The 25,333-nt window shown below is 43.2% G+C and overlaps 1 protein-coding gene across 3 annotated transcripts; it reads left to right on the top strand.

Annotated features, from left to right (window-relative positions):
- Nucleotides 1-25,333, top strand: LOC113010575 (SH3-containing GRB2-like protein 3-interacting protein 1). Of its 3 annotated transcripts, XM_026149695.1 has the most exons (24): nucleotides 1-397; nucleotides 12,925-12,988; nucleotides 13,333-13,378; nucleotides 13,856-13,912; nucleotides 14,246-14,303; nucleotides 14,812-14,987; nucleotides 15,156-15,167; nucleotides 15,719-15,730; nucleotides 16,508-16,526; nucleotides 16,912-16,975; nucleotides 17,111-17,181; nucleotides 17,273-17,347; nucleotides 17,436-17,504; nucleotides 17,587-18,333; nucleotides 18,982-19,103; nucleotides 19,221-19,371; nucleotides 19,521-19,577; nucleotides 19,866-19,977; nucleotides 20,205-20,360; nucleotides 20,488-20,620; nucleotides 20,713-20,915; nucleotides 21,221-21,285; nucleotides 21,412-21,576; nucleotides 21,688-25,333. In XM_026149695.1, exons 1-24 carry the CDS (start codon nucleotides 388-390, stop codon nucleotides 21,708-21,710), a joined length of 2,667 nt encoding a protein of 888 aa, XP_026005480.1. In that variant the 5' UTR covers nucleotides 1-387; the 3' UTR covers nucleotides 21,711-25,333. The 3 variants fall into 3 exon arrangements, with proteins under 3 accessions (XP_026005480.1, XP_026005481.1, XP_026005482.1); XM_026149696.1 differs by lacking the exon at nucleotides 19,521-19,577; XM_026149697.1 differs by lacking the exons at nucleotides 13,856-13,912; nucleotides 14,246-14,303 and having other exon boundaries at nucleotides 14,805-14,987.

Genomic DNA, 25,333 nt, shown 5'->3' with positions numbered 1-25,333 from the left:
CTCTCTGTAGCGCTCTGTTTTTTCTCCCTCTGCCTTTCCTCAGCATCCCCCCTCTCAGCGATGGCGTGTGTCAGTGCCGCTCGGCCGTCTGTGGCCTAACGCACACAGAGAGGACCCCTATTCCTCTCCCGATTTGCAGCGCATTCCTCGGGTGTCTCTTCTCCCCGTGTCCTTCACCGCTCCTGCTGCCTTGCAGCTCCCACCCCGCCTCCCCGTGCGGGTGTCTGGGAGTCGGGCCCTCGGGGGTGGAGGAAATCAACATCGTGCTTCGCTGGGGAGCTGTGCAGAATTAGCTATGCCCTGCCCAGGCATCTTTTGACCGGTCGGATTCCTCCATTTCTGCCCGCCTGCAATCCAGAGGGCAGCGTAGGATGAAAATCTGCAATCATGATGCAAGGTAAGTGATGTGTGCACTCCTTTTATTTTCCACGTCCTGTTTCTCAGCGTCCTCCTCCTGCCCTCTTGTGTCCTGCTGGGCCATTAAAAAAAGTGAATGCAGTGATGTGATCTGTCATGCCGTGCGGACCTCTGGTACGACTGAGCTGTATGCATGACCAGTGTGACAATGTGGCTATTGTGAGTACTTGTGCGTATGCGTGTGTGTGTGTGTGTGTGTGTGTAAGATTTATAGAAAGGTAGCTGTAATGCCTGAGAAGATGTTTGTGGTGTAGAAAGGGGGAGCTGCCATTCACAGTGGTAAAGTGTGTACAGAGTAATGTCCTTTTGGGTTTGTGTTTGTTTTTGCGTGTGCCTGTGTGTGTATGTGTGTGTGCATGCTAATCTTGCAGTTATGTCATATAGATGTGTATGTAAGGAGACATGTGACCACTCCAAGTAGCTGTACTCATTCATTACTACTAGCTGTTGCTATCAGGTGATCCTTCAGCCTCGGAGCATTTAGTGCATGTCTCATATAAACTGAAGTAAAGGATGCTGTCCTACAGTTAGGTGAAGTACATTATAAACCATCCTGCTCTGCATGAGAGATGCTGGGTCTTTATCATCCATTTGTGCCTACGTGGTAATGGAAGGTGGCTATTATTAGCAGAGGGCCTGCAGTCAACCTAACATGATATTGTACTCGGTTCACAAGCTGGAGGAAACTCACACAGATGTCACAAGCTCACCGTAGCCTTTGTTAGCTACATGTGCACACAGTGTTAGCATGTAGTTAGTGACATTTAGTGAGGTCTGGACTAAAATATAGGTGTAGTAATATGCTTCTTGGGCTTAAGATAAAATGTGCAGGTCCTCTCTATAAATCAGAATCATTAATTGCAGTAGTGTGGGCAGTAATCTTGGCCAGGTGGCCTATTTGTACTAGAAGTTTATGCTTTAAAGACCACATTGCTAGTTTTACAAGTTTCAGACACTTAAAAAAATGTAATTCCTGCTGATCATTTTCCATGGCATACCATAAGGTATCAAATTGATCTTTTCTTCCAGGCAGGAGTAAATGTCAGGAGTGTATAAAAATCAACTTGCAGAAACTTGAAACCTACTTGAGATAGGGCTGGAAGCGCGTAAAAAGAAGAAAACCAAGGGAGTGGGTGGAAAGGATGGACGTCGTGGAAAGGGCAGAATTTATTGTCTGCTAACATAAAGTTAAGCTACTGTAAGAAACTGTAAATATCTAAAATACTGAACAAAAGTCAGAGGATAAGATGTGAAGAGAAAGCAGAGAAAACCTGTTCAAACCGCTCATCGGAGCAGAACTGTTCTTTTTCCTTCTTTATTTGAAACCTCCTCTGTGTCACTGGTAACAGCGGCATGCTAGTTGAGCTACACGCAACTGACAACCAAGATAGCTGACTAGCTGTTTGTTTTAGGGATTTACACAAATTATGGATGCCATTCTTCTGTTTATCGAGGTTTGCGTTTATACAAACTGTGTCATAGTCTGAAAGAACTTGACAGTGAATCCAAGGCATCGTTCTTGACAATACTTTGTCTAAAAACATTAGTCAGTTTCCACTGTGAACATTTCTCCTACAGCTTTAGTCTTATCTTCTTTCCTAGATGTAGTTTCCTTTGTTGTAAATAGCTGTGTGTAGATGTCAGTGTGTAGCTTTCTTCTTGAGCTTCCAGCTGTATCATCTGCTAATTAACTGTGTAAAATGTATGTAGCGCCTCTACTCAGGACCAGTACACTCTCACTTCAAATAGAGACCCTAGACATCTTTCTAGGTTCAGGAGGAGGTTTTGTTTTGGGGACTCACAAAAGGAGTTGGCTTGGAAGTGAATAACTGGGACCTTTATTGCCTCAGTACCATTTATACACATATACAACACAATAACCCAAATTGCACACTAATAGTGCATTTTTAAAGGTGAATACATGTAAAACAAAACAAAATAAAGACATTTAAATGGAAGATTTATACTGAACAGTATCAGAGCTCTTTGGAATGAATGAAACAGATTAAAGTGTTCCTGTTGTGAAGTTTGAATTGTCCAGTCTGAATTGTCCTTTAAAGTCGTTGAAAACCCAAACAGGTGTACTGTAGGGGAATTGTCAGTGTGCAAACCCTATTATCCGGGTAGGAAAAGTAGTGCATAGGGCTTATCTGTAATCCAGGGTTGCTTGAATCAGTTTCTCAGGCAAATCCCACAATCCGATCGCATGGCTGGCCACACCATTTCACGATCATCCAGGATCTCATTTGGGCTGTTCTCGCCGTCAGTGGTTCTCCAGAATCCTTCTAGTAGTTCAAAAAAACCAATCGGGATTTTCAGACACAAATAACTTGACAGACGTTATTCCCTTTGTGGTCAGAGTTCGGGGCCAAGATACTTTTTCCATGCGCTCCGACACGTACTTGACCGCCATCAGAGGGAAGATCTCACAGGAAGAGAGAGGTAATACTTCCTGCGCACTAGACGCAAGGTCGTCAGAACACAAGACTGCATCACAGCGCCCCCTTGTGACAATAACAGGCTATAGCCTTAGATTACAAAAAGGGATTTTGAAGCCCTGTATTTCACATGGGTTACACCCTCCCCCTTTGACCCAGCATGAGCCCCTTCATGCGTCACGCTGTGGTCTACAGATGAACTCTCATAGTCACCTATTGTATAAAGTGCTTGGTTAAAGCTCTCTATGAGGCTCTGCGCAAAGGAAATTAAGGGATTTCCCAACTCAGGATAATGGAAGCGCCTTGGTGGTCGACGTGTCCTTTCTGACTTACGAACATGGTCATTTTTTTCTCCACTGTCAACAGTTTCCTTATGCTCCAGAGCTACCTCAGGGGTTTGTGGGTTCAGATCAATGGTTTCCGTAGCTATAGGAGCCTCTACATCAATGGACGGTACATCAATGCTGTCTTCGGCCACAGCTGATTTTTGATTAGTCATAGTTGGTAAAGTTACATCGTCTTCAGTAGGATGTTGCTCAGCCACAACATCTGGCTCCTCTCCTTCAGCTACTTCAGGAGGTACCCCTACAGGCTCTGCAGGCAGCAAAGGGGAGCTGCCTCTGCAAGGCTCATTCTGAGGCTGAGGGTTTACACAGTCTGCTGGCGTAGCTGGTATACAACTACCCTCCGGTACTGTTTTTCCGGTTTGCTGTCGTCTCTTCGGGATTTCAAACACCTGAACCAACTTTCCAGGAATGACAGAAGACTGCCTAGGATAGACAGGTGAGTCGTCTTCAGATTCTGATTGCTCCTCCAGTAACAGAGGCTGACTGCGCCTCGTTCTTGGCCTGCAACTCTTTGGCTTGACCTGGTCAACTTCCTCAGCTTCAGATAAGTCACCACAAGGGAGTAAGAGATCCCTGTGAAGAGTTCGAATAGGACCATCTCCATTCATAGGCTGTACAACATACACAGGTAGGTCTACCATCTTTTCCACCACTCTGTACATGGTTGACTCCCACTTATCTGCAAGTTTGTGTTTATTCCGAAGTCGCAGGTTCCGCACTAGTACTTGATCACCTTTCTCCAAAGTTGACTCCCTGACAGTTTTGTCAAAACGGCGTTTATTCCGTTCAGCAACCTTCTGAGAGTTTTTGGCAGCGATCTGATAGCTCTCTTGAAGGCGAGCCTTCAGAGCTCTCACATACTGAGAGTGAGATGTAGGAGAGCCATCTTTAACTGGCAGGCAGAATGCAATATCCACGGGAAGCCTCGGCTGGCGACCAAACATTAACTCGTATGGGCTAAACCCAGTGGTCTCGTTCTTGGTGCAATTATAGGCGTGAGTTAGTGGGTTCACATAATCGCGCCAATGAGTTTTCTCTTTGTCTCGTAGAGTTCCTAACATGCCAAGAAGAGTTCGGTTGAACCGTTCAACTGGGTTTCCCCGTGGATGATAAGGACTGGTGCGCACCTTCGTGATACCAGCTAGGGCACAGAGCTCTTTAATGAGTTGTGACTCAAAATCCCTGCCCTGATCACTAAGCAGGCGCTCAGGAAAACCATAATGCACCAGAAACTGCTCCCAAAGACACTTCGCAACTGTTGTAGCCTTTTGGTCTTTTGTTGGCATAGCAACAGCGTATTTGGTGAAATGATCAGTTATGACCAGAATGTCTTTGGTGTTGTGACTGTCAGGCTCCAAGGATAAATAGTCCATGCATACGAGTTCCATGGGACGGGTTGTTTGGATACTCACAAGAGGTGCTGCTCTTTCAGGAAGGGTCTTCCTTCTAACACAACGTCGGCAAGACTTAATCTTTCTCTCTACATCAGTTGCCATTTTAGGCCAATAAAATCTTGACCTAACCAAGTCGAGGGTTCTTTCCAAACCCATATGCCCCATGTCGTCATGAAGGCAAGTGAGAATGGTGGACCTTAAAGACTCAGGGACGACAAGCTGAAAGGTGACATTTTCACCTGATTTGCGGGTTCTGTAGAGGAGACCATTTTTCAGTTCCAAACGTTTCCACTCTTTGAGCATTAGTTTAAGCTCTAAGGATGCAGAGTTAGGATTGGAATTTGCTTCACCTCCATTTTCTAACATGTTGACCACATACCCAATAATTGGGTCAGACCTCTGATGTTGTTGGAGTTCTACCTCACTATAGGTAGGTATGACAGAACAACCTAATGTTCCATCATCTGCGTAGACGTCTGGCACCGCATCGGTATGTAGAGCAAGGGACTCTACCAAAGTGATAGAAGGTAGGCTATTGTCAGATTCACCTAAGAGATGACGGTGGCACAAGACACTGAATGTGTCAGCTGTCACATCTTGTCTGTTGGGAGATGAAGAGAGATGATGGGAAGCGAATTGTTTCATTCGCTCTTTTTCTTCAAGAGAAGCATAGTCATCATCCACAGTATCATGTGGCCGCCTAGAGAGGCCATCTGCATCTTGATTGCTCTTACCAGCACGATACTTAATATTAAAGTCGAAGGTGGAGAGAGCGGCCAACCAGCGGTAGCTGGCAGCATCAAGCTTGGCTGACTTCAAAACATAGGTTAATGGGTTGTTGTCCGTTAAAACCGTGAATGTGTTCCCGTAGAGATAATCTTGGAACTTCTCTACAATGGACCACTTTAATGCAAGAAATTCCAGTTTATGAGCTGGATACCGCTTTTCACTGGGTGAAAGTCCTCTACTTGCGTAGGCAATAACCCTCACTTCACCATCCTGTTCTTGATACAAGGCTGCCCCTAACCCAGAGGTGCTCGCATCAGTATGGAGGACGTATGGTAATTTTGGGTTAGCATATCCAAGCACTGGAGCTGATGTCAGTTTCTCTATGATTACCTCAAAAGCTTCCTGACAAGCAGGTGTCCAACGGCTGGAAAGAGGCTCTTTAGGGTTCAAGTATCCGCTAGGACCGGGTGTCACCTTTCTGCCCTTCCTGTATGGTGGGTAGCCTTTGGTAAGATCATTCAGGGGTTTGACAATTTTTGAATAGTCCTTCACAAACCGTCGATAGTACCCTGCAAAGCCTAGGAAAGACTTGAGGTCACTGAGCGTCTGGGGTCTTGGCCAGGTTTTGAGAGCTCTGACCTTCTCAGGATCGGTCTCTACACCTTTGGTAGACACGATGTGTCCTAGGTATCGCACAGAACTTTGGAAGAAGGAGCACTTTTTGGGAGAAAGTTTCAACCCATATTCTCTCAGTTGCTGAAGGACACGTAGAAGCCTGGTTTCATGTTCCTCCAAAGTGCTGGAGAACACGATGATGTCATCTATGAACACCAGAACTTCTTTCAGATTGAGGCTGCCCATACACCGTTCCATTAAGCGCTGGAAGGTGCTGGGAGCGTTGGTGATCCCCTGGGGCATACGGTTAAACTCGTAAAATCCCAAGGGGCACACAAAAGCTGTCTTGGGCTTATCACATTCCTCCATCTCAATCTGGTAATAACCAGACTTGAGATCCATTACTGAAAACCATTTGGATCCAGCAAGGGCTGAGAAAGCCTCTTCAAGGTTTGGAAGTGCGTACGCATCTCGTATTGTTAACGCATTGAGCTTACGATAATCAATACAAAGACGGACCTCTCCATTCTTCTTTTTAACCACCACAATCGGTGAAGCATAAGGGGACTCTGATTCACGGATTACTCCTGCATCAAGGAGTGCTTGCAAGTGCTTCCTCACAGCTTCATAATCATTTGGGTGGATTGGCCTGGACTTTTGCTTAAAGGGTGCTTCGTCCTTTAAGTTTATGTGATGTGTGACTTTAGATACATGTCCAAGATCCAAATCATGCTGGGCAAAAACATCAGCATAGGCACTTAGACGCTGGGTAACCCTCTCTTTCCACTCCTGCGGGAGGGGAGAATTGCCAAAGTCAAATGTCAAATCTGGGTGAGCAGGTTCATCAACTGGCTGTGCAGTAACATTACAACATTTCACAGTGTCATCATTTTTGGTTGAAATGGGTGATTCGTCATATATCTTTGCAGGACTATGGAGCTCTGCAATGACACATCTAGAAGGCAGTGTTACGTCATGCTCAGTTTCATTTCTCACCCATATAGGTAACCTATGAGGATGCTTCTTGGGCAAAGTGACAAGACAGCACTCCACAAAAATTCCCCCTGGTAAGGTGGATGTCGTTGGCTGTTCAACAATGGCACATTCACCAGCACTGCTGGATCTGACACAGCCTTCAAGGAGGACCCTCCCTTGAGCTGGTACTACGTGTTGCACCTTGCCCTTAAGAGTTACAAAGCCATCGTTTCCGGCTAGGTTTATCTCTCTCCTGACCTTGAGTGTACGGAGGACCTGCCTGTAGCCATAGACCGACGACAAATCATTGGGATCTTTACCTTGACAATATTCGTCGTACAGAACATCAAGTGCATTTGTCCCAATCAGCACAGGCAAGTCACAGTTAGAGCGTAAGTCAGGTACTACTAAAGCAAGGCTAGAAACCTCAGGCTCAGTTTCAATAAAGCTTTTTGGAAACTTAAGGCTGATGGGTATGTATCCCAAGTAAGGAACATTTTGGCCACTAGCAGCCTCAACATCCAGGCCACTGATAGGCTGAATGGGATGTTCTGAAAGATTGGTGTTGTAAAATGAAGCGGACACTGTGGTCACTTGAGACCCAGTGTCAAGGAGACAACTGCAATTGACTCCCGACACGGTAACACTTGCTGTACATTTCTGTCCTACAAGTCCCTTGGGTAACCTAATCTGGGGTCGTGCTGCACGAGAGAGAGAAGATACTTTGCTCTGAGGTTCCGGTTTGGGACGTTCATGATTACTTTCAGTTCCTGGTAGTCCCTCCCCAGAAACTGATTTTAGTTTAAAGCTGACATATTCTGTTCCTCCCAGACTTGTAGTTTTTGGTTGAACTCCTTACGTTTCATTTCAACTAGTTCAGGGTTTGGTTCATTGCTGCAAGAGGGAGCAATATGACCATCCTCGCCGCACCTGAAGCAGTACCATGGGCGTGGCTTCTTAGTGGGCTTAGTCTCACTTGGGTCAGATTTCTCTTTAGGAAGAATCTTGAACTTAGGTTTGGTTTTCTTATTTGGCTTGTCAGAGTTCTGGCTTGAACTGTCAATAGCTGATGCTTTCAGTGAAGCCACTTGGGCTTGTAGCTTTGCAAGTTTCCTTTCTAACTTATGTGCATCAAAAGGCACTAGCCTATCATTAACAGCTGATACGTCTGTATCATCAGTGACATACTCTCCTACTTCAAGGGAGTTCAAATGTGCCTTAGGTTTAGAAATGCCTAAGTGCTGTTTCATTCGGCTGGACTTTGCCGCTTGCCGGTCCTCCTCAGTACGTAGCATGAGGAGCAACTCTGGAAATGAAGGTGGCTTGTCCTTCTTCTGCTCAAGCTGCAAGGTTGTGATCAAGCTGTTGTTCCAGCAACCTCTACAAAACTGTTTAAGCAGTTGGCGATCTGAATCATTTGTAGTGATGCCACCTCTTTTAATGACTTTACTCAGGGTTATCTGCAACCGCTGTAAATAGGCAGAAGGCTTTTCACCTGAGTTCTGGTTTGTGCTCAGGAATTTGGCAAAAAGCTCATCCCCATCATCAACAGTACCATACGCTGAGTCAAGAAGGCTGAGATAGTCATGGGGAGAAGCGTTAGGACCAAGGTGCTTTACAATGTTAGCAGCTGGTGGAAGAAGGCTCTCAACTATTTTCCTTACCATATGTTTGTCAGATATGGTACAATCTATGAGGTGGAATTCAACATTGTTGCGCCACGTATCATAATCAGCTTCGAAAGTAGAGCAAGGGGTTTTCCCCGAGAAGGGCCTGAGCTTTGCATGACCTTGAGAAGGCATTTCATTGTTCTTAATGACATGCTCAACTACTACTCTCTGTACTTCAGGTGTAGTGAGCTGTTCAGGTGGTAAGTAGATAGTGGTTTTTCTGTGCGAGGGAGTCACTTCTACACTTGGAGAGGATGAGTGAGAGTCATGCTCAGGCAAGTGGGTTAAATCACTGCCCAGTTTAAGAGGACTTTGATGCTCTATGATGGCTGGTTCATCTTGGTCTGTGTCACTAGTGAGCTGCAGATTCTGATTAGGCACTGTTACATTTGGTCCAACTGCGGGATCACTCTCAGTGGACTTCTTCATTCTGGCCAGCTCATCTAGTAAAACCTTCTCAAAATCTGCACCACTCAGTTTAGCAAGCCCTTTCAGTTCAGTTAGGTAAGAATGGGTTAAACATGAACCCCTGTCTGCAGCATACAGCGCAGACAGAAGCTGGATATGATGGACAACACTTGGGTTACGGCTTTGTCTTTTGCAAGGCAAGCTATCCTTAAGGAACTGGACTGGTTCACCTGATTGGAACTCCACAATGGCTGTGTTTTTAAACTGTGCCTCTGTGCTAGTTACTTTGATTACTCTTCCAATAGAACCAAACTGCCCTAAGTAATCAATAACCTCATTGTCAACCTCATCGCCTGTTAACCCTCCTACTAGGACAGAGTTAGGTACTTTGACACCTTCACTTTGGATTACATCCATGTTGTCTTATTGCTCCAACCCAGAATGTCATGGACAATTGTAATGATTTGACCCAAAAGGCATGAAAGCACCAGTTGCTCAACTTCCAAAATAAAAGGAATTAAACCTCCTGGCTGGCTCGCCACGTTTTGTGTAGCGCCTCTACTCAGGACCAGTACACTCTCACTTCAAATAGAGACCCTAGACATCTTTCTAGGTTCAGGAGGAGGTTTTGTTTTGGGGACTCACAAAAGGAGTTGGCTTGGAAGTGAATAACTGGGACCTTTATTGCCTCAGTACCATTTATACACATATACAACACAATAACCCAAATTGCACACTAATAGTGCATTTTTAAAGGTGAATACATGTAAAACAAAACAAAATAAAGACATTTAAATGGAAGATTTATACTGAACAGTATCAGAGCTCTTTGGAATGAATGAAACAGATTAAAGTGTTCCTGTTGTGAAGTTTGAATTGTCCAGTCTGAATTGTCCTTTAAAGTCGTTGAAAACCCAAACAGGTGTACTGTAGGGGAATTGTCAGTGTGCAAACCCTATTATCCGGGTAGGAAAAGTAGTGCATAGGGCTTATCTGTAATCCAGGGTTGCTTGAATCAGTTTCTCAGGCAAATCCCACAATCCGATCGCATGGCTGGCCACACCATTTCACGATCATCCAGGATCTCATTTGGGCTGTTCTCGCCGTCAGTGGTTCTCCAGAATCCTTCTAGTAGTTCAAAAAAACCAATCGGGATTTTCAGACACAAATAACTTGACAGACGTTATTCCCTTTGTGGTCAGAGTTCGGGGCCAAGATACTTTTTCCATGCGCTCCGACACGTACTTGACCGCCATCAGAGGGAAGATCTCACAGGAAGAGAGAGGTAATACTTCCTGCGCACTAGACGCAAGGTCGTCAGAACACAAGACTGCATCACAGCGCCCCCTTGTGACAATAACAGGCTATAGCCTTAGATTACAAAAAGGGATTTTGAAGCCCTGTATTTCACATGGGTTACATGTAGAACAACAGTATATAGTAGAGAAGAGACTACAAGCTGCAGAACAGACACTGCAAGGATACCTGAGGTTAAATTTGGTCATATTAAGAAAATGATATAGCTGTAAAAAGGCTGAAAGTCTTGTAGCACATTACCAATAAATGCAAATCCATTTGTATTTCACGTGCAGAGTAAAAAAAACCCAAAATAACTTGAATTTTAATCCTCGATTTTGAAAGTGGAATAATGGCACTATAGGGAAGTTACATAGTTAAATTATCAGCAGTAATGTGAAGAACATGTTATTTGTGAGTAAGTAGGGTGACGTGTGAATCCATCACTTTGGTCCTTGGAAATGTTTTGCAGAATTGTGTCTAAAGATTGTGTGTCTGTGAGTTGGCATGAAGGAGACCCTAACTCAACTATATTTACAGCTAGTATCATTAATTAGTATGATGCCTCTGTTTAATGAGGCTCTCCTCAGGCAAACTCTGTAAATGGGTTACAAAAACAACACAGTCCTGCTGTGACGCACAGTGTGATCTGCATCGCTTTGCAGTCAGTCTGACCAGACCTCTTGTACTCGCTCGGCGTGTGATACGTAGTCGTTCAACAGGTTTGTTACTCATCAGTGTTGGGACTGATCTTTACCAACAATGTCACATGCAGGTTAGGACTGGAGAGAAGAATCGTGGTACAGACCTGTGATTGACTAACAAAGAGACAGGATGCAGGAATAATATTTGCCAGTCGAGCCACTAATACGTCACATCACAGACCCTGTCAGAAGAACGTGAATGCTACTGATTAACATTTATAATATTTGTTAGGATTTAAGTATGAGTGAAGGTAATCACCACATCAGTGACTCGGTATTAATTTAATTTTGAAATGAGTTTCTCCTGTTTTGTGTTTATCTTAACGACACAATATCTGTGACATGAATTAAAAAAGTAAGGCACAAAAAAAAAATTAAAAGCGGTAAGTCTGTTTAGAAAATGTGATCCAGTTTAAAGCACAGCATGCAGATTACACAAAGGGATGATGAGCAGAGCAACACACAAACGGTATCAGCTGCTTCTGAGTGGCACAAAATGTTCATCCTCCCAACTGTTCATCACACGTGTCCCTGTCGCTCTGGATTTGACTATCAACTGCGCTCACTTCTTCTAAAACACAGTTATGCAAACCTGTCGGTTGCTTATTGGGGGGGAAAAGAAAATGCGTGCACACGCACTCAAACTCACACTCAAACACACAGACTTTTTTTTTTTTAAAGAAAACTGCTCTTTGTCAGAATTTGTTTAAGGTGTCTTTCAAAGATTTTTAAGTGGAGTGCATTTAACTTTACACTTATTCAGACTTTTTATTTAAGTGAAAAGTTACATGTTATAGTGTAATAGTACGCAAGTCAAAATACATTAAAATACCTAAAGTCACTCATCTTGGTTAACTGCACTTTCTGGAATATAAGTACGTTGAATTATTGAGCCAGAATAAGTGATTCATTACTGTGACTATCACAGTAAGCGCTCTAGACCAGTGATGTTGGACTGGAGCACTTTTGACCCATTAATTCACTCATTAAACAAAAGAGTACTTTATCTTTAATTATACCAGCAAACAGCCTTCATAGATAACACCCAGAGAATTTTTGTTTAGCATGTTAGCTAATTCTCTCCGCTTTGTATTGCTAATTAGAGAATGTTAGTATGCTAACATTTTATGCTTTAATTTGCTAACATGTTAATAGATGTGATGAACTCCAAACATCAGAATGCTAACACTGTAAATGCACGTTAAGCTAAAGTTATTATTAGTCGGGCCTAGGTAGCCTCACGGACCTGTTAGCATGCTAGCATGGCTATAGACTTGATGTAATTTTTAAATCAATACACTCCTGCAGCATGGAGCATCATTAAACAACCTCCAGTTATTTTTATTGTCAGTTGATAATAAGTGCTCCAAATTACATTTGCATACAGCATGTTCTGTGTCCTAATCATTTCAAAAACCTTTGAAAAATCACTATAAGGTGAAACAGAAAAAACGTTTTTCTTTGTGTTTATCGTTCTGATTGCATCGCTGCATGTTGCCAGCCGACAGTGCTGCAGGACTTTTGGCATTCAGTTTGGCTGATGGGACGCTGTACTAGATCCCTGGCTGCTCTGCTCTGAATCGTGCTAATGAAGTGAACACATTGATCAACGGTTGTTCATTTTTTCTTAACAGCCTACATAGTCAGGAAGGGGACACTGCTTCGTTTTATGTGGAGGCTCTCTCCAGATTGCCTGGGGTTTGTTCCAAATCAATACGTTAATTTTTATCTTACTGTAACTTCTCTGTATCCACTAGCCCGTACTCATCCCCAGGCTCTTATACACCCAGCCCATTACTCTTCTTTGTTATTTGCTTTCAAGTGCATTTTAATGTCTAGATAGTTAATTTTATATTTGGCTATAACAACTTAAAATGAGTTCTTAATGATAATGTTCACGCGCTCCTTTCCTGTGTGTGTTTCTATGCTAGGACTGAAAAACCGAACCAGGAAAGCCCTGGGCTTACGAAAGAAAGACAAGGACAAAGAAACAACGTGAGTTTCCTCAGACACTCACTGGTAACAGGAGAAAATCCCTAAAACACTTTGAGAACTCATTGGTTTGAGAATGTGAATGCATAGAGATGTAAAACAACCCAAACTACTGCTATGACACTAATAAAGTTCTTGTTGGATTTATAAAATTATAGGAAATTTTGTGCTATAGGTCTATGCGGTACCTGCAAAAGATACCAAAAATAATCTGAGTACCACAACATGGGTATTTTACATTAAATAATTTAAAACAAGACCCACTTTTTTAAAACCACATACAAATGAAGAAAAATCTACTGGTATACTGGTACCTAATTTTTCCATCTGCTTGTTTTGTCAAACAGGAGCTCACCTGACAAAGAAGGAAGTGGAAGTGGAAAGAAAGGAAGCGTACGTACATACACAATGAAAGTGTTTCCTTTAATTTACCTGGGTTTTTTTGGCCCTCTAAGTGTTTGTGACTGTTTAACAGAGGAAACTATACCTAGGAGATTATAACAGCACAACAGGAAACTACAGCACAGTGACTTTAACAAGATTTAAACGGATTAGTTGGAGGTCTCTTCCTGTTAAAAGGTCGTTTTTCTGCACCGCTGTTTCCAAGTGCTGCTTTTTGGGGATAAAAATTTCATTTGGGTTCTTTCTTTACCTGGACATATAAACACTTTGGGAAGACTGTTAACTGGTGCTATGAATAAAATTACATTTAACTGAACTGGGCCTGCAGCAATAATTTATTCTGATTATGGTACATTAAAAAAAATCTAAAAGTATATTAAAAAAATATAATTTTGATATTAAAAGAATTTTAGTTTAACGTCATAAGCTTTTATCGTTTTGCCTTCTTTATGATCTCCGTTTTGATAGAAAAAGGCCAACGGGGCTCCCAATGGTTTCTATGGGGAGATTGATTGGGACAGATATGTAAGTATCCACAGCCTACACCTGCACATTTTCTCTCTTTGTCTCTCTTTTTGCATGGACTCTGCAGCTCTGGCATTGGAAATACTTGCAGTGCTGTGCTGTGCAATCAGTGTCATGTGACGCTAGGTTTAAAATTACAGAGTAAAGGGTACAAATGTGTGTGAGTTATGGCGGTGCATAATCTGTGAGTCAGCAGGAGCTTCATCTACCAAGTGGAACGTCTCCAGCAAGACATCTGTGAAATCTAATCTGCATTTCTATGCGCTGCTGAAGAGTTTGAGAGTGGCTAGAAACAACCGTCACCATTTCCCTCTCGCTGTCTCTCTTTTGCAGGCCTCTCCTGATGTAGATGAGGAGGGCTTCAGCCTCCGGCCTGGTGACGAGGGTGATGATATCCTTTTAGTCGGAAGGAGAAGTAGCACTCTTAGGAGTCTTCGCCAGCAAAAACTATTGATCTGTTTGGCTTTGTGACTCATTGGTTGAGTGCTTTTCAGCATTAAATAGGCCAAATCCCTGCGTATGTGCACCCCTGCTGCAAGGCAGCCGGACACAGCCACATTAGGTCGAACCGGCTTTACAATTGTCGCTAAACCACAGTTCTCATTAACCACTGACGCTCAGTTCTGCTCCCACAGGTGTCAGCAGTGGGAGTATATGTTTGAACTGGATTCATAGATAGTTGACACTGTGGAGACCTTCCCTGAGCAGGAAGATTTAGTGGAGGTGGAGAAGGAGTGTCAGTTACAGCAGTTGTAATACTGGTAACTGGGACACAGAATGGATATCTCACTCCTGTCCTGCACCGTTGTCCTTGCTTTAAATGCTACAGAAGGTTGAACTATCTGCATTTTTGTACAGCATGTTGTACTTCCTCCTCTTTGCCCTTTACAAGTGTTCACCAGCCTCCAAAGAAAAGCACTTTTTCTCGTCCAGCGACTCAGAGGATGACGAGGACAGCAAAAAAAAGTTCAAAATTAAGATCAAGCCGCTGGTATCAGACAGTGCCAAGTGTGTGCTTCCATCCATGGACGAGCTAAAAGCGTCAGTGGGAGGCCTGGCGCTGTCCCCGTCTCTGGTGAGTGCTGCTGATCTGCAGTCCTGTTCTGCTGCACAGTTGTGAAGAGCACAATAGTCACGCTCAATGCAGTTCATATACTTTACCAGCTGCTAATTTCTCTCAAATCTGTTTGACTCTCTGCCTGCGCTTGTCTTTTCTTCTCACTTATTTGCTGCCCTCTTGTAGAGGAGAAGTCCGGTAAGCCTGTCACACATTTTCACATCTGTATCAGCACCCTGACAGATGGCATGAGATGTGGTGAAAACGCTTGATAACGTGTTCCCTCCTGTCGTAGTGATCTCGTAGACTGTCTTCGCTGGCTTTCGTTTTTTTTTTCCTGGATGCACTTTCTTTCCCAACCTCACTGCCTCACAAAAATCACAACTTTCTTTTTCTTCTTGCTTCTGTTCCTTCAGTTTTTTCCTGCTCAGCGACAGCTTTATTTAAACCTTTGTGGCAAAGCGTGTGCGTTACATAATGCAAAGCAAACCTAACACACATACAGTTCCAAACCCGTTGATCTAGAGACCCTGCTGTCTTCGGTGTGAGGCTGTGTGCGTGCTGATTGTAGGTGATGCTCGTATTGTCCGCATAATCTCCAGGGAGTTACGGCTCATGCTGCATTATTGAGGCTTTGCGGTTAAAGTAAAGAGATGCGGTGTGTGTAGTTGTAGTTAGTGTCCATTTGACTGATTTGTCACTCACTCTCTGACCCAGGTCTGTTCTCTCTTCCTTTTTGCTGGTCTCAGAGACACAGTCCGGTAAGTTTTCCCTCTGCTGGCTGTTTTACCACTGATAGCCCCAAATGCAGCTTTCTGATCTCCGCTGCCTTACTCTGTACAATGCAGAAAATAAAGAGAAACATTTTTACCTCAGGCTGTAGTGCTGTTCATCCGTTGTTTAGTTAGCGAGTTGCCTTGTCCACCAGAGATACAGACGGGAGAAATTTCCGCCTTCTCATGAATACGTGACACTTGACTTTTGCCTCTCAAAGCTCCAAAAAATGTACCACAGCTCTGCAGAAGGGGTACGCCATTAATGTTTACACCTTGTCATGCTGTCATGTCAGCATGAGCCTCCCATCACGGGTAGATGCATACTTCCCTCTGCTGACTGACACAGTTAGCATTTGTGCTTCATTCACGAAAAGACTCACAAGAAAGTATGTATATTTTTCTGATGATCATTTCTGGAAGGAGGCATTTCTGCTTTTCAGATGCTTTTTATTTTTCGAATGGAGTTGGTAGTTATGATTTGGCAGCACTAGACAAAGCACAGACTTCTCAAGCTGATGTCTCCAATTCTGTTCAAGTCACACCAAAACTATCAAGACTGATGAAGAGCACTTAAGCCAGAGGAGTAATACACAAATTAGATTTCCTATAATCGTACTGTGTTTTGATATAATAAGAAAGAAGAACATCTTAAAGGACTGAAGATCATGTGTATTTGTATACGGTGTATAATATGATCTGTAGCCTTACTTTTTCTTTTGTTTGGATTTCTTTTTTTTTTCTTTTCTTTTTTTGCACGGGCAGATGAAAAGGAACTTGTCCTGTAAGTACACATCTCTAAAAATCACTTTTTAAAATTCCTCCCGTATTCCTGTACTTGTGCTCATAACCACATTGCTACTGCACGCATATTAAAGAGGATATATTATGCTCGTACCCAGCTATTTGAGGAGCTTTGCATGACTCAGGGTTCAAAATAATCGTTATTTAACTTATTCTAAGCCTCTGTGTAGTCATTTTTTAAATTCTATGTCTGAAACAAGCCTTTTAAGCATCTCTTCCTTTAAACCAACTTTCTTCTGATTGGCTGCCACTTGTGAACAAAAGGTTTAAACAGTTGGTGGATGGGACTTCTCCACTCCTAACCAGAACAACATAACAGTAGTCTCAGCAGAGCAGGAGCTGAGCGTTTGTTATTTTTCTTATAGGTGAGGAGATCGCTAGACCCAGACGCTCAACCCCGATACCGAGTCCTGCCCCAGAGACGCAAAGGTCTGTCATCCTTTTAGCAATGTTGGCAAATTAAACGCTTCTTTCATTAAGATGGTATGCTATTGCTCTGCTTCAGATGTCCCTTGAGCAGCTATGTGTGCTATTTTTTTACTTGTTGCATGTGTTTTTTTGCAGTGACAGGCTGTCACAGAACACTCCTGCCTTCTTTGAGCTGCCTTTAGAGAGAAAATATGCCAGATATGACGGTCAGTCCTCCATTGATCAGACATAACTTTACCCAAATGAATAAACTCCCTTTACAAAGGTGACACTGTTCCCCCCTTTATCCAATGACAGTGGTACCTTCGGATGCGTGGGGAGATTCTAGACCCCGATCAGAATCACAGCTGAGCAGAAGTTTTCCAACAGGGGGTGAGCAAACATGGGTGAACTTTATCTCTGTTGTAATTCGTGTTTCTAAAGAAGTTGTGCTGACCTTGAATTGTTGCACCTGTCGCAGCTCCGCCTCCACTCCCTCCAAAAAACATTCCATCGAGAAGTCACTACGGCTATCCTTCAGAATCTGCTGGTAAATTTATTTTCAAACATCAGTCAAGAATATAGTTAGATCAGTCAGCTGTGATCTCACTTCTCCAATATACTCTTTGCAGCCGATCTACCCAATGGGAGGGCGGCTCGCAGTTCGGCACCAATCTACCTGAATGTCCTCTCCCCAGCCTCTTACCGAGGCTCCCCTGCCCCCGACCTAGACGATGTCTTTGGACCCATGAGTGAGGACACCATGTCTCCCAGATGGGTTACTTTCACTGATGACAGGCCCCCACCGCCCGATGAACCGGCTCCACCTCCGCCACCCGACTCTCCTCCGCCAGACACACCTTCATCCACCCCTTCCACCCCCTGCCTCTCGCCTGGACCACCTCCAAACGAACCCCCACCTTCACCTCCGCCGTTTTCCCCTGGGTCTCCTCCTCGTTTCACTCCGCCAGACTCGCCTCCCTCCATTCTACTCGGACCTCCTCCGCCAGATGAACCAGCCCCTCCTCTGCCCCCAGAATTCTCCCCCTCTAATTCCCCTCCTGGGTGCCCTGAAGAGGATGCTATTGATGAGGAGATGCTGCAGTTTGCAGAGTACTCTTCCTCCCCTGCCCCCATCAGCCCTGTGCCTCCTCTGCCAGCGGAGCGTAGATCCCCTCGTGCTGGAGTCACGTCTCCACTGGTCCTTGGGGGTTTAGGGGGTAAGAGGACTCCAGAAGGTGTAAACCTGAGAGAAGATGTACCAGACTTTGTGGGTTCCCCCAGAGAGCTGACGCCAAGCTTCAGGGGCACGCCACCTCCTCTTCCTCCAACTACCTACAGGTCTATCATGTCTTCCCCGGGACCCTACTCAGGCAGCAGTGAGTACTCTTGTGTTGCTGCAAACACGCACAGTGGCCTCTTCGAGATTCATTTACACCAAGCACGATTAATGTTTTTTATTTAAATTCTGCAGTGTCCTTTAATTTTGTTTGCTTTGAAAAAAGTGAGAATGACGAGGCCACCAGCACAGCCACAAAAATAAAAATCACAGAGATGAGCAGGTCAAACTTTAGTGACATCTAGTGTTGTGATTCTGAAATGACAGCGTTTTGTTTGTAGTGCATAACAGGTCTTATCTTTCCAGAAATATAAGGAAATATAATGTTGATATTTTAAAGGGGGACTGCTGAAAATGCTTAAATGGTCTTGTTTAACATATACCATCATTCAATTGGTGAATACCGAGAACAAGCATCCCACATCAGACCAGTATGAAAATTACAGGATGCTTTCTATCAGCACAGAGATCAAGCGGTAACGTCTTCCTACAGATTTTTTTTTCACGTGAATCAGAAGAACACCTACAAAAATCTCAACAGCAATTTTATTTCATGCCAGAACCAACCAGAGTCTCGCACAACAGTTTCTCTCCAAACACAGCTGATAGAAGGGAAGTGCGGCAATAAAAATCTCCGTCACTGTGAACTGAAGGCTGTGCTAACCACAGACACTGGTATGTGCCACAGGCCCCTCATCTCCAGCTCGTCCTACCACACCTCAGTCTCGAGGCAGCCCAGTCCCTCCGCCTCCTCCTCCTCGTCCGTCCTCCCGACCAAAGCTGCCCCCGGGGAAACCGATCACAGACCTGGTATGTGGGAAAAGCCCTTTCTTTTCTTTTACCCTCTCTCTCCCCCCCTCATTTATCTTTTGTTCCTGAGACTGTGTTTTTTCATTCTGAACAAAATAACTTGTGTTACATCTCCAGACCCGGCCATTCAGTCCGCCAGTTTCAAGCAGCCCCCCGCCTTTTGCCCCCCTGGCCCGGGCAGAGAGCTCTTCATCAATCTCCTCCATTACCTCACAGAGTGCAGCGTCCACCCCAACTTTAGGAAGGGACCTCAACTTGTCCACCACAGGTATGCTACCAGCAAGATGGCTGTCATGCTCGTCTCTGCGGCTTAGCTGCGCATCTCAGTCCACATGTTGTCTGTCACTCATCGTGTCCTTGCCTCACAGTCTTGTCCCTCTCCATGATTCTCTCTTCCTGATGTCTCTGCTCACTCAGAGGCCTCGCAGCCTCTGGTATGGTTTGACCACGGCAGGTTTTATTTAGCTTTTGAAGGTGAGTTGAGCTATAGTGCTGCTTTAGTGACACCAGTGCATGCACTGTACGCACCTGCCCCGTTTCTTTACTGGCTGTGTCCACAAGAGTGCTGCCACCCATCCCCATCTCCTGCTCACTTACTTAGAATCCAGATCCATGATCGAGGCTTTGGTTTTGCTTTAATTGTTTTTGAACTATTCTGTCCTCTGTGTGTGAAACCTACTTTCAGGCAAGTAAGATATAACCCAACTACGGTTTTATAAGGAGATGTTATAGCAGTGTCACTTGTGTTTATGTGTGTTTTAGGGTGCTCCAGAGGTCCCAGTCCACTCACCATGGGACCCCAAGACACTCTGCCAGTGGCAGCTGCCTTCACAGAAACCATCAATGCCTACTTTAAAGGCGCTGACCCCAGCAAGTAGGCTTACATTAAAAATGCACTGACATCATGTCAGCATGGATTTATGCTAAAACTGAAACACTGCACTGCTAATAATTGCAGACAGGGGAATGTTTCTAAGGCAGACTGGGCTAGGTTGTTTTAAGCCTAATTAGGTACACAGTTCTTTGTATTCAGGGTTTTTATACTGAGAGGGATCTGTGAGCTTTATATTTTGTTTAGTTTGAGTCCTCTCTCTGCCTCAGATGTGTTGTGAAGATCACAGGGGAGATGGTGCTGTCCTTCCCCGCTGGCATAACCAGGCACTTTGCGAGCCACCCAGCTCAACCTATCCTCACTTTTAGCATCAGCAACTACAACCGACTGGAGCAGGTCCTCCCTAATCCACAGCTGCTGTGCTGGTAAGATGAAGATTACAGACAAACATATACTGGAGCGGACAGTTGCCCATTTTTACAGTCCAAACAAAAGAGATTCATAGTGTTACTTCATGCTGGCTGAATCAAAGATGTTCCTCTCATCCCTTAGTGATTCCACTACAGACAGTGTAGACAGAAAGGAGTTCTGGGTAAATATGCCAAACTTGATTAGCCATCTAAAGAAAGTGGCTGAACAGAAGCCTCAGGCGACATACTACAATGTGGATATGATCAAGTATCAGGTATATAATATCCGTTAATATTCACGGATGTGTTTTTATATTTTTTCTATCTATCCAGTTATCTCACTGTCTTCTTTGTCTTTGCCATTTAGGTCTCAGCAGACGGGATCCAGTCCACTCCTTTGAACCTGGCAGTGAGCTGGCGTGGCGATGGCACCAACATAGACCTTAGAATAGACTACAAATACAACACGGAGGCTCTGGCTGCCCCGGTGCCGCTTCACGACATCAACTTCCTGGTTCCTGTTGATGGAGGCATTGCCAAACTACAGGCCATGATCCCACCTGCCACCTGGTGAGGATTCCTGGTGACAAGGACTCTTAGTATGTGGTCGTATTGAGAGGCTAAGGCCGAGATAGTATTGTAAACTGAGCAAACTGACGTGTATGTTAGTGCATCAACCGTCTACCTTTTACCATCTATTTGTAGAAACTAGGCTATATTATTTTCATACTCTGTATTTATATAAGTGTGTATAAATATTGGCACAGTTGCCTGTGTATTATTGATATGCACTGTATTCATCGTATTATTATATCTGCTCTTTAGAGTACATGTGAGAGAGTAACATGTAACATGGAATTTCTTTCCTCATATAGGAATCCGGAGCAGCAGACAATACAGTGGAAAATCCCAAGCCTGTCTCACAGGTCTGAGAATGGAGGCAAGTATTCATTTTTGCCATGTTCATAATATTTAACATTTTTAATTTCTACTTCATCTTCTTCTTCTTTGGATTTTAAAAGTAAAATCTTTTGGTCCCGTTACACAAATATCACATGTCTGGCAGGAGTAGGGGCTCTCCTGGGCCGGTTCCAGATGATCGAGGGTCCCTGTAAACCCTCCCAGCTGACAGTCCAGTTCACAAGCGAAGGAAGCACTCTGTCAGGCTGTGACATCCAGCTGGTCGGGACTGGCTACCGGCTATCATTGGTCAAGAAGAGATTTGCTGCAGGTCAGTTTAAGCATCAGAAACAGTGGCTGACTGTCTTCAGTCTGTGGTTTGTTAATATAAATGCACACGGACACTTCCCAACTATCTGACATGTCTTATTGTGTTTCACAGGGAAATATTTGGCAGATAATTAGCGGACCTGTTTGCGAACAGAACCAAGAAAATCAATGGCTTTTGACTGTGAAGACTATGGATCATCCCATCATCATCAGAAACTTTATTGTCATTGTCATGAGAACAACGAAATTAAGAATGGTCCCCGATCATTGCATCATGTTTAGTGCATTTGAAAATTTATCTTTAGGAGCCATTAGATTTAATGGCTGGAGTTCATTAGAGTAACAGATAACAACACAGAGGTGAAATGTGACATTCTCGGTCAACTGACTGCTGCTGAGTTTATGCAAGTAAATACAAGTCATTAGTTTTGTGCACTTGGAACACTTATGAGCTTATATAGAGTAACGTTTAGGGAAACCCCAAGTCTATGTTCTTGTTAACTTAAAAATAATTGTGGATTTCATACAGTGATCCAGCTTTATTTGTTCTATTTTCCTCTTGTTTCACGGGTTATCACTTCGAATGCACTCTTAAAGATGATGTGAATAATTTGTATGACAAAACAATCTTAAACGAGGTGGAAAAGATGGAAAACGTTTTAACATAAGTTTGCTTTGCAGATGTATTCCAATTAGTTATAGTCACATGGTACTGTCTGATTTGCACTGCCACCTTTAAATCAGATGTTTTTTGTTTATTTTCAACATGTGTGACTGTCGTGATTGTTGTCCAAGCAGAATGTATTCCTCTGTGTGGACAGCTTTGACACCGTCATATCCCTTTTATCTGTCTTATGATTAAAGGTGACAGTTTAAAATGACCTGCAGCACTGGAAGAACATCAGCACTATGAATCCTAAGGTGCTCTTGACATGGAATTATGTTTGCGCCTCAGTCCTGGGAACTTTAGGGAACAATTTGATCATGGGTCATGATCATTTCCTTCTAGCACATAAATTCGATTTTGTAGGGAAACTTGTCACAATAATAATTAGAGCAAATAAAACTGTTTGCTCTATGATTTGTATGCTTGATCCATTTAATCATCATAAGCCCACGGTAACCAAGATCCAAACTTAATGCTATTTTGCTTCCTTAGACTGAATGAACCATTTAGACTTGGTTAGCAAAGTTACATTTTGATTTATAGTCATCGTGAGTGTTTTGGATTATTGGAGCTATATTTGTGGCCATATTTGTATGACAGGGTTGCGGGCTAAGTTCGCTGTAGGTTCACTCAAGTAATATAGAGCAGAGACTTCTAGGACATGATGTGCAACACGGCAGGAGATTTGGCAGATGGCTCAGAGAATGATCAAAAAGACACCCACATGCACGACGGGTCCAGTTCCTATTAACTGAGGTGGTGCCTTGCAGAAAACAAGTGGCATAGTTAGTCCACTGAGGACACCACTGTCATTGGAAATGAAAAGTTTTTTTTACTAAACTGTAAATGTTAAAGGTGGAAATCACCAGACGGTTGGGTGAAAGTCACATATCTGTTGATGTCTTCACAGACAAATTCACATTTGAGCCGATGTGAGTTTACTAACTAACGTTATCTCAGGATGATGGTGGTTGAGCTGAGCGCTTTTGTTCGTAGTATTCAGAGTATTTTCATTCATTTCGTAAAATATCGATATTTGGTGTTTACGTATTGATAAAATACTGCAATAATATGCAGTGTCGGTTTTTTTCCCCACCTCCTAGTTTATGGGGATTGACTCATTTTTGGAGGCAGCCTCGAGTGGACGTTAAAGGAACTGCAGTTTTGGTCATTTCAAAGTCAAACATCAGGCCTCAGTTTGTTGAGTGCAAAAGAGTTTCTTTACAAACCACACTTGATGTGCTGGAAAGACTGTGCTCAGGGCTGAAGCGCATACATAACGCCATACTTTCACACACACAGCCTTTAAACACTACTACTGGAAGCATTTTTACCATTAACGAGTCGTGTTGGCAGAGAGTTAGAGCAGTGTGACCTGGTGCACAACAAACGCATCGAATTACCACTAAAGGGCAAGTGCAATGTTGAGATACATCAAAGGTCTCACATTACAGGACACAGGTGGAGTTTGTGGTGGTGTTTTGTGGGTAGAATTGCATTATACTGAGCTGACGCTTATGTGTGAAGCTGCTACTTTCACTGGGACAGCTTGGGTAATTTATCCAGAAATTATATTAGGAAGTCTAGAGATGCAAGAGTGCCATACACTGAGGAAAAGGACCTTTAAGTTTCCAGAGAAATCTAAAGGGACCAGGGCTATGGATTGTAGGAGTTGCCTTTGATGCTGCTTATAAACTCTGACAATAATCTTTGATGGAGGACATCACAGAGCAATGAAAAGAAGTGTCTATCAAAAAGACAGCACTATTTATTTCCCTGCTTTATTTTCTCCCTTTTCCCACCATGTCGAATAAATGTTTTATCATTTTCTAATAGCAATATTTAAAAGACTTAAGTGTAAAAAGTGTACATAAAAAGCTATGTTTCAAATATTTCTCTGAGCATATGGACGTGTCTGTGATCGTCTCTTGGTTTCTTGATGTCAGCGCTCATAATGCATTTGGTTCTGCGTAACGACACACAACACTCTCTTCATCTAACGTAGGTTTCTTGTAACAAAAAAACAAAGAGAAAAAAAAGAAAGAAAAGGTGTTGATGAATAACTCCAAACAGTGGCGCATGAAATCTGCACCTGTCCATCGCCGGTCTTATCAATGCAATACCACTTTATCCATTTCAGTGAGGTCATGATGTGTGTGTTGTTGTATCAGTGTGCTTTGAGAAGAGACTCCTTTGCCTTCACTTGCGCCTCCATTCTCTATTTTGCTGGTGATGCACCTTCAGAAACTCATTGTCAATCAAATCTGGCATGCGTTCAATGACGTACCCATCCCATGCATCCGATATAGGTGTTTGACATCCTCCTGTGTTTGACTTGCACACAAAAGCACACCTTCAATTTTCTTCATGAAACAAATTGTTGCTTCATGTCACATGTGTGTGTTTCACTTTTTTACAGAGCGTTTCCATGTGTTGACTCACACTTTGGACTCGGGCGAAATTCAGTTCCTTAGAAAAAGAAACATGGCTTTTTTTTGGTTGAGTAAGAACGACTTTTGTTTTTCTTCTGTTGAATATGCTTATATTTTTCTTTGCCTTATTTTTGAGTGTACACTAATATTCCAAAACCAGAGGTTTTCTGTAAGTTTATTTTTTCTACAACTTTTTTGGCTGTATGTATTCTTTCACTGCATTAGGATCAGAATATGCAAACATTTCATGTAAATTTCCCATCCAAAGATTTTGAGAGAAAATATATGAAAAAAAAAGTCATTATAATGTAATACCTGTTTTACTTGGTAATAAAGAAGAGGAAATAAGAGTCATTTATCTCCTTCTCATTTGTTCAAAGATGTAAAAATATAACACCTACAGGCACATAACCCGTAACATTAAATGTACAACCTGGCGCTTCAGCGACACTGTAAATTATTGTCTGTCATAACTTAATAGTGAGGTCAAATAGGCTGAAAACCATCATCATCAGTCATCATGTTATATAAATAAACACTCCCAAGCAACTACAAAAACAGTCCTTAGTGGGATTATGGGAATTTTTTTACCCCGTCATGGTCTTATTCCTGCACATGACGACAGTTTATGAAGCAGGATGAAGGATGAAAAAGAGAAT

Source organism: Astatotilapia calliptera, chromosome 18, assembly GCF_900246225.1.
Source record: "Astatotilapia calliptera chromosome 18, fAstCal1.2, whole genome shotgun sequence".
Lineage (NCBI taxonomy): Eukaryota > Metazoa > Chordata > Actinopteri > Cichliformes > Cichlidae > Astatotilapia > Astatotilapia calliptera.
The sequence above is the reverse complement of the archived record's forward strand: the minus strand, read 5'-3'. Positions and strand labels throughout refer to the sequence as shown.

Coding starts and splice junctions, on each gene's coding strand:
- LOC113010575 (XM_026149695.1), top strand. Junction 17,505..17,586: donor CTATCCTTCAGAATCTGCTG/GTAAATTTATTT, acceptor TACTCTTTGCAG/CCGATCTACCCAATGGGAGG. Junction 20,361..20,487: donor AATCCACAGCTGCTGTGCTG/GTAAGATGAAGA, acceptor CTCATCCCTTAG/TGATTCCACTACAGACAGTG.